Source organism: Alexandromys fortis, unplaced genomic scaffold (assembly GCF_014885135.2).
Source record: "Alexandromys fortis isolate MF-2015 unplaced genomic scaffold, M_Fortis_MF-2015_v1.1 scaffold_5, whole genome shotgun sequence".
In the NCBI taxonomy this organism is placed as follows: Eukaryota; Metazoa; Chordata; class Mammalia; order Rodentia; family Cricetidae; genus Alexandromys; species Alexandromys fortis.
Window position 1 is genome coordinate 20,021,721 of NW_026067924.1, and position 9,208 is coordinate 20,030,928.

At 42.1% G+C, this 9,208-nt stretch overlaps 1 protein-coding gene across 3 annotated transcripts; it reads left to right on the plus strand.

Moving 5' to 3' along the window:
* The first annotated feature begins 5,626 nt into the window (after positions 1-5,626).
* Yae1 (YAE1 maturation factor of ABCE1) lies at positions 5,627-8,800 on the plus strand. 3 transcript variants are annotated; one of them, XM_050142707.1, is made up of 4 exons: positions 5,627-5,818; positions 6,154-6,246; positions 7,234-7,355; positions 7,898-8,800. In XM_050142707.1, exons 1-4 carry the CDS (start codon positions 5,693-5,695, stop codon positions 8,325-8,327), a joined length of 771 nt encoding a protein of 256 aa, XP_049998664.1. In that variant the 5' UTR covers positions 5,627-5,692; the 3' UTR covers positions 8,328-8,800. The 3 variants fall into 3 exon arrangements, with proteins under 3 accessions (XP_049998664.1, XP_049998665.1, XP_049998666.1); XM_050142708.1 differs by lacking the exon at positions 6,154-6,246 and having other exon boundaries at positions 5,628-5,818; XM_050142709.1 differs by lacking the exons at positions 5,627-5,818; positions 6,154-6,246 and adding an exon at positions 6,258-6,504.
* The last annotated feature ends 408 nt before the right edge of the window (positions 8,801-9,208 follow it).

Genomic DNA, 9,208 nt, shown 5'->3' on the forward strand with positions numbered 1-9,208 from the left:
TATTCATGTATTGCCATGAAGCTATGGTTTACCAGTAATGTTCTGGCATCTTTCTCCTTCAGCAGCTACATGGCGTCTCTTTGACTCTTTGACTCCACCTAATCTCTATATATATTTCCCATCTGACTTTACTCTGTTAAGCCATTGGCTTTATTCATCAACCAATGAAAGCAACACATATACAGAAGGACATCCCACATCAAACATTAAGGGAAGAAAATGTAATGTCAGATATGATACATGACAATCTTTGTGGTAAATCTCAGCCAAAAAAAAAAAAAAACTCTGCAGGCAGTTAGCCAGAGTCTGGCACAAGAGGACAATGAGGAGGAATGATCTGAAAGTCAAATGAAAAAAAAAAATCTTAAGATTGCCTTAACATCCAGACCCCATCTCTTTCAATAGTAGTACAGAGGGGTTGGAAGTCAGATTTCACTAACTTGAACAGTGAGAGGTGCATCGGGGACTCTTTCAAGAAGTTTAGCTGTAAAGGGAAAGAGAAACATAAACAAATAGCTACAAAAAGCCTGGAGGTAATCGAGGATCTTTGGAAGATGAGACAGGCCTGGGTATGCTTATATATACGGCCCATCAATAGGCCATTAGAAAAATCAATCAGGCTTCCTGTTTGGCATTCCCCCCTCATCCTTTTCAGTGGTCACCAAGTGCTCTGTACTGGATTTTAAAGTACTTTTCCTCCCCCACTCTGATATTAGGATTGGCTGTCCTGGATTTTAAAGTACTTTTCCTCCCCACTCTGATATTAGGATTGGCTTGAATTTCCAGAGACAAAGCTAAAATGAAGGAGTCCGTTGCTTAGAACCCCCACACCAGCCTCACCGCCATCAAGCTCTCTCTATTGCTAATGTGCTCCAACCTTTTTTCACCACTCATTTCAATTTTTCACATATTACGTAACCTTAGCACCCCCTTGATTAAAGCAATTCAGTGTGGTACATGGGAAGCTATTGCTGAACACTAAAGACAACATTTGCAAGTTTAGGAGGAACAAACAGGAAGCCAGCTTTCCTTGGTTTAAAGGAATCTTCCACTGCCCAGTTACCAAGGCTAAATGATTAAGTGCCCCCCAAGCCAGAAACTGGGGAGACCTTAAGAAAGGTTTGTGCCCTGTTGGAGTTTATTACGTCAACTATCAAAGAGCACTTTGTAAGAGGCACAAATAAAGCGTGGAAAGCCAAGATAAAAAATGAAAGTCAGCAGGAGATGAGAAATAAAAAGACATAAAGAAGAATTGTTGGAGTCTTTGAAAGTAAAGACAAAGATGAATGACAAGCAGGAGATTGAGGAGAAGCATATGGTGAAGCCTAAAGGCTGACCCCATTAGAGTGTGTTTATATGAGACACACTGAGCTGCAAGATACAGTTCTTAAATCCTCCAGGGTAAGTTCACATCATGACAACAAAATTTATGCAAGGGTGTCATAGTTATTTATGAGGTTTTTTCTTCTTTTAAAGAGTGGGGATGCAATTTTGGAAACAATAGAATAATACACACAAAAGGACATTGAAAGATCACCTGACTGTTGAAGGCAAGAGTATTTATGGGATCGGCTGCAGCTTCCTAGCCAAGGCCACGCGGTTCCAGGATATTCCCCAGGCATAACTAAGCTGACAAGGGAGCATGACACGTCCATGTGACCCAAATGTATGATTTTCCTTGTTCTTTGTTGCAGGGCTTTTCATACATTAGCTAAGACAGCATGAAACTGCAGCCCAGGACTCCGGTTCTGCCTCCCTTCCTTGTCACAGAAGTTGATCAGCATCACTTTCTGAAAGCTTTCTTTCTGCATAGTCTTCCTCTCCTTGGTCTCTTGCACATGCATTATGTTCCTGGGTCCCAGTACTCTCATACATTCCTAACTCTGCCTCCTAATGGTTATAAGCAGTGCAAAGAATACATCTGCATACATGCATCTGACTTGGGTCTTAAGTCCAGAATCCACAGAGAACTTTTTGAAATACTACAAGAGCCTGAGATGGGTCAGTTGGTAAAGTGCCTGCTGTGCACACTTGAGGACATGAACTCAGCTTCAGAACAACCACACAGAAAGTCAGGTGTGGTAGCTCTAGGTAGCAGTGGGGCAGATCCCTGGTGCTCGCTGACCAACCAGTCTACCCCATTCATGAGAAACTATGTCTTAAAAGATAAGGTGAAGAGTGATTAGGGAAGGCATCAGATATTAACCCCCAGCCTGTACTCACCCGCATATGACACATATGTACACAAATACCTGCACACACATTACATAGAGATATGCTGCATAGATTCATGTGCATTTACACACACACACACACACACACACACACACACACACACACATGAGATCTTCTTTAATCAGGAGATCAAGTAATTGAAACTGAGTCGTGGAAACATTAGCAACAGTGAAAGGTCTCTGAACACAGCAATCAAAACTCCAAATGTGTAAGGAGTCACAGGTGTTCTGGCAGCATCTGCTAGTGCTGTATCATTCAGGTTCGCCGCAGCTTTGATCTGAACACACAGCGAACACACTGTGTACTGCACAAGTCACCATGCCACGCAGCGCCACTGAACACTGCCTCAAACACCTGGGGCCAGAATCAAGACTATTGGATGCTAGACACTGAAGTGTTTTTACTATACATACTGCTTTCTGCTTCTATATAAATACAACAAAAACAACCTTCAATACTCCCTACCCTCATGTCTCAGCATGCGGGTATCAACTAGTCTATCTTCAGACTGCACTGTATTAAAATGTCTGGTTTTGAAATAGCTGTTTGAGCCACAGAGGCATTTCATGAAAACTGTTAAATGAATTTTGCTTTAGGATGAGGGCAAAATTTCCAACAACTTTGGAAATAGCTCTAGACATACTTCTAACATTTTGTTTGAAGTGGCATTACCAACATTGACAACAGTTAAATCAAAATGTCAGTAAAAATTGAAAGACACTGAAGATGCTACATTTCCTACAGTATCAAGTAATACAGCTAAGGTTTAATCACTTATGGAAAAATAAGTAAAGATGTTGAATACATTAGTATAAAGTTTTGCTTTCATCTTTAATAAATTGCAACATTACCTGTGATAACATGGAAATCATTTTAAAATAACTTCTGATAAGACAATCAATGTGTGTGGGAGTGTACACACATATGCATTCTTATGAATAGTCAGGTGCTCTGACATATGGGTGAGGGGGACAGGAGTAGCTCGCCAATTAAACTATTCTGGCTGGTCAAAGGCCTCATGATTCCATTTGCCTTCGCTTCCCGAGATCTGGAATTACAGATACAATTACGATACCTCACTTTTGTATGTGGGTTCTGGGCTCTAATTCATACTTTTATCCTTGTAAAGCAATCATTTTAATGACTGAGCCAAGGCTCAGACATTTCACCTTTTAAGGAGCAGATAATCACATAAGGGTCTGGAGAAGCAGCTCAGCTGGTAGAGCGCATGCTAGAGGCCTTGCGTCCAATCCCCAGCACCACAGAACTGGGCGTGGTGATGCACACCTGTACACCTAGCACTCAGGAGTTAGAGATGGAAAAATCAGAAGTTCAAAATCATCCCCATCCTCTGCTACATTTCCAGTTTACTGAGAGCTTGTCTTAAAACACTACATGTGCTGTTCTTGAGTTTGAATTTATTGTGTTTTTCATCTGTATTAATGGTTACTTCCTAATTCTTGTCTTGTTTAATAGTTTTCTTTTATAATGAGAAAAACACAGAGGTTATTTGCTTTCTTTTTATATTTTAAGATTTATTTTTATTTATACATATATGTGTTTGTATACATGTGTGTATGTGTGTGTGCAAGTACCTTTGGAGGCTAGAAGAGGGCTTCAGAATCCCTGGAGCTGGAGTTACAGGTGGTTGTGAGCCGTCTACTCTTTGTGGATGCTCAAACCTAAGCTAGCATCCTCCCGAAGAGTCGCAAGCATTAACTGCTGGGCCATCGCTCCAGCCCCAGGCCTTTATAGGGTTTAATATGCCAGTGTTGTTTTATTTTTATTGCATTTATTTACATACTCTGTGTGTGTGTGTGTGTGTGTATGCGCGCGCACCACCGTACATATGTGGAGGTCAGAAGACAACTTTCAGGAGTTAGTTCTCTCCTTCCATCACATAGGTCATGGAGATTGCTCCGGTTCCTCAGGCTTGAGGGCAAGTGCCTACTGAGCCAACTCACCGTCAGGACTTTTGGGTTTTCTGCGGGACCCTCACCCCTTAGTCTCAAAGGGGCAAGAAGAAATTTTCTAGCAGAATGTTTCCCCAGGAAGATAGTGGCCTTCCCCTCTCCCACCCAGGAGATTCTGAGCACGAGGTCACTTAGCTCAGCCCAGCCAGCCACCTGGTACAGGCTGATAAAGATGGTATAACTCAGAAACAGTGGCCTTGCTCTAAGAACAAGGAAAATGCTGACTTAACAGAATGGGAAGGAACAAAAGTCCTTGTACCTGTGCCAAAGCATCTTCAAAGATTCTCTTTGTAGTTATGCCTTTAAAAGCTTACCCCACAGAGGAGATACAACTCCTCTCTACCTTGTTGTAACGGGGATGGAGATGAGATCCAAACATGTTTGTATTATGCTAATTAAACCTTGCTTATTACAGTCTGGGCCTCTCTGGTGGTCTCTCTCTGGTGGTCTCTCTCTGGAGGTCATGATCTGGGTACAACATTTCTATTTTATTCATTTCAGTCACTATCACTATTGCTTCCCTTCATACCATTTTATGTCTAATTAATATCTAGATAATCGCACATTAACATTTTATATTTGCTTTTATACACATATTTACAGAATACAAATTCTCCCTGAAAATGTAATACAGTAACTTTGGAGCTGCAGGGAATAGCTTATTGACAGAGCACGTGTTCCACATTTGTATGGCTTGGGGTTCAATCCCCAGCACAAAAATATAAAATAAACTAAAATAGTAACCTGTCTTCTCCCACAGTAGAACTTTTTCATATCATTTACATCTGCAAACTATGAATTACTTATATATTATTGTTGGTCAACTGCCATTTTTACACTAATAGGAAGTCCACAGGGCCTGAGAACTCAGGGAGAGAACTTTTATTATTGTTTTATTGCTTATGGTGTGCAGTCCCTCAAAGGCCTAAAATGATGTCTAATACAAAAAACAGGTATTTCAGAAAACTTTTCAGAAAAATTATCATATAACTCATATTTCTCATACAAAAGTTAAAACAAGAACGCTGGTGTCCAGTTCTTCAACATGCACTCTGGGCCAGAAGCCAAATTCCTAAACTCTCAAGCTCGCAGAGCAAGAGCGGAAAGGTTGAGAGGACAACTGACAAAGGATGCTGCTTTTACAAAAGTGTTCACATTACTTAATCTAAAATTGACCGCGGAATCAGCTTTCATAGTCCAATGTCCTCGGCTGCTCGCTGGTAGCCAAGGCCTTCAGCACACGCAGAAACTGAGTCTCAGTTCTGGGATGGTGGGTCTTAGCTCCCAACACCCACCCCACCCTATCCCGCCGCCGGACTAAAAAGCGAGGGAGGAGACAGCGGCATTCCCCAGTCGCAGGGCTGCAGGACCAGACGCAGGCGCCGCTTCGTTCCACACCTACCCTTTGGCCCCGCCCCCAGGCCGGAAGCACTTGCGGCCGCTTCCGGGCCTCCGGGCCTCTGGGGCTCGTGGTTTCTTCGGAGATGTCTTGGGTTCGAGGGGTTCCCGAGGTCCCGAGCCCTGGAGATCAGGATGTGTTTGATGAGGAAGCGGACGAGACTCTGTTAGTGCAGCGTGAATGGCAGGGACACATGCGGAGACGAATCCAAGTAAATGGGCGGGGGATGTGGACGCGAGGGGCGTGGGATTCCCACGGGGGCTTAGGGCTCGCGGGGGGCGGGACACGCGGGCGGAGGCCTGGACCAGGGGGACAGCTCTCCGCGACCCCAAGGCCGCCCCGTCTTTCTCCCAGCTCGGTTACTTGGTTAAAGGTTGGTAACCTTTAAACACGCGTTCTTTGGGAGCCCCGGCTGGGTTTGGAGCAGGGGACTGACGGACTAAAGTGAACTTTTTCCAGAGTTCGGTGCTTGGGGAGGGAAATAGCTGAAGGTATATGAAGTCCATATACCGACTGGACTAAGGCTGTCAGAAAACTCATTCACAGATGTTTTTCACTGGGTGGAGAGTCCGAAGTGAGGCGTGGCGTTACTACGGCTTGGAAAAGGTGAACCTAAGAATGTTGTCACCGCACGGGCAGGTAGAGAAGGAGATACTGTTTCAGTTTTACTGTAAATGTATCATTCATTCCGGGTCTCTCTCTCACCATTCACTGAAACTTGCTTGATAATATCTGGGTAGAATCAGCTTAGTTCTAGGTGAGAACTGGTCAGATCTGCGTCCACAGAGAGGTGGATTCCAGAGTATAATGACCTGAGTTCCATCCCTGGAACCCACATCGTGGAAGGACAGAGTAGGCTCCTGGAAGTTACCTTCCGACCTTCACACTCAAGTTATGGTACGCAACGCCCCTCACCCCTGCAAAAAAAAAAAAAAAAAAAAAAATTAAATTAAAAAGTAAAAGGCAAAAAGAACTGTGCCCACCTAATATATTTACCAACCATTTAATTGTCCTTTTAAAGCTGCAGTTGTGATAATCTACCATAACAATGTTCCAGCGAGATATTTGTTGAGTCCAACAGCCATGATATCATTATAAAAAATGCCTTGGGAATCTGGGGCTAGACCAATTATAAGAGGACAAAATCTCTATGTCTCATTCAGATTAGATTTCTAAGTTCAGACTTCCTCTGTGCTATTCCTAAAATAGTTTCCTCTCTTAACTGCCCTGTTCTAGTAAGTTACCAAGACCAGACGTGGAGTTCCCACGACTGAACAGTTATTAAAAAGAACCTAACATAAACTGGTGTTTAACGTTTACGAGGCAGCACTGGATTCCAAAGTGAGCTGAGGATGTGGCGTCGAGGCACATGCCTGTCATCACTTAGGAGGATGAGGAGTAGGATTAGGAATTCCAGGCCAGGCTGGAAACAAATGTGGTCAGGAAGGGCAGACCGATAGTTGGGTTTTAGAAGAAACCTCCTGCTTTGGACTCATGTCTCTGCCATATCAACTCAGTTAACGTAATACAAACCTGCTAAATCTATTTTCAGAACGGATTCTGTGCTTTGTGCTTCTCGAGAAAAGATTGACTTGGTGTCAGTTACAATCAGTTTCTTGTCTTTAGGAAGGTTACAGAGATGGAGTAGATGCCGGCAAAGCAGTTACTCTTCAACAGGGCTTCAATCAAGGATATAAAGAAGGGGCAGAAGTCATTGTAAACTATGGACTACTCAGGGGAACACTGAGGTAATTTGAGAAATTTAAGTATGCCTGATGCCTCCATTAAATATTGAGCACTCCTAAGAAATAAACACTGATTAGAGATGTCATTGACACAGCTTTAAAGTATTTGACAGTCTTTAAAGTATTCGTCTTGATAATATTTTGTCTTTCTAATAGTTTAACAAGCCTAGGTTTTTTTTTTTTAAAGGAAAGAAAAGAAGGAACTGGTTTTTCTGGCTTTATGTAAATTATATCTTCTTGCATAGAAGTTATACGGTCTGGGAAAATATAAAATAAAAAAAAATTGGTATGAAGCTGTGAAGGGGGTATAATTTATAAACAGTTTATATGATTAAGTCTTGGTTAACTTGTATTAAAAGATGCTTTGTTTGTTCTTTTTGTGTTATTTACATCGTTACTTTCCTGATTTTGACATGCATTATTATTGCTAATCTATTTCTGCATGGTGGTGTTGTCTAGAAGGAAAACATGTAGGGCCTAGAGTTCCAAATGCCTGTGACTATTTGAATTTTTCCTATTTAACTCTTGTTTATATTTTCGCTCAGTGCTTTGCTCTCCTGGTGTCACCTTCGCGGTAGTAGTTCGACTTTGATCAGTAAAATAAATAATCTTCTGGATGCAGTCGGCCAGTGTGAAGAGTGTGTGCTTAAACGTCTGCAGTCAGTCACTCCACAGCCCCAAGTTACAGATTTATTGGACTCCATTGAGGATATGGACCTTTGTCATGTAGCTCCAGCTGAGAAAAAGATTGATGAAGCTAAAGATGAAACACTCTGTGAAAATAGTGCTGAGTTTAACAAAAACTCTGACAAGAGTCCTAGCGGGAAAGATTGTTCCCCTTCAGACTGTTGCAGAACACAGGAGCACGCACATATGGAAAAACCAAGCCTCAGTTGGATTCTGGAACAGACGGCCAACTTAGTGAAACAGTTGGGACTATCGGTAGACGTGCTGCAACACCTCAGACAACTCTAAGATTGTCTCCCTTCTGTAGTGGGAGGAAGTTCATCAGAGCGATGTGTGTCTACATAAGATGACCATTGGTTGAACAGCTCACCTCTAGTTACCCCTGTGGGATTATGAGGGGTCTTCAGTGTTAACACTAGTAAATGGAACATAAGTCATTATCTTTGTTATTGGTAATTTTTTAAATTTTTAGATATATTCAAAAATCCTCATTGTCATTTTCAAATTTCTAAGACTAGCAAAACCCAAGAACAAGGGGAAAAAATCCAATGCTGCTTTCTACTTCTGTATCGGGTGACAGTTCAGGGCCTCGTCACCAGCAACCCAACCAAAGTTGCCAAAATAACCTAAAGGTTACCTAGATATATAGAAGTAGATGTGTAGTTAGCTATACAGTAAAGTCAAGAGACCAGAGAAACTGACACTATTGTTATCATTGAATGAATAATCAAAATATTAAAATTTACCTTGTTTACATTTTGGTCATAGATGTTCAGTTCTATGAAAAATAGAAAAAGTACGTTTTCATGTTAGACTGTAAAGAACTGCTTGGTTTTCTAGGCAGTGAGGAGTTGGCCATGTTTTCTTAAAACAGACTATTTCTGAGCTGCAACCTTGTTATTTTCATTGGAAAAAACATTCAGACCACTGACTTACCTGTATTGCTTCAACATGAAATGTGTAATCCAGCATAGACAGAATCACATCCAGATTTTTGTTCCATGACTTAGGGTCAGGGAAGGATTTGTCATCACTGTCCCCACCTGGAGTTAGTATGAAGTGCCTGACTTGAGAGGCACCGAGTCATTGTCTCTTATGCCAGCTTCAGTTGCTATTTGGCCAGTATGACAGATGCTTCCTTAGCGAGAGACTGGCAAAAAGACCCAAGG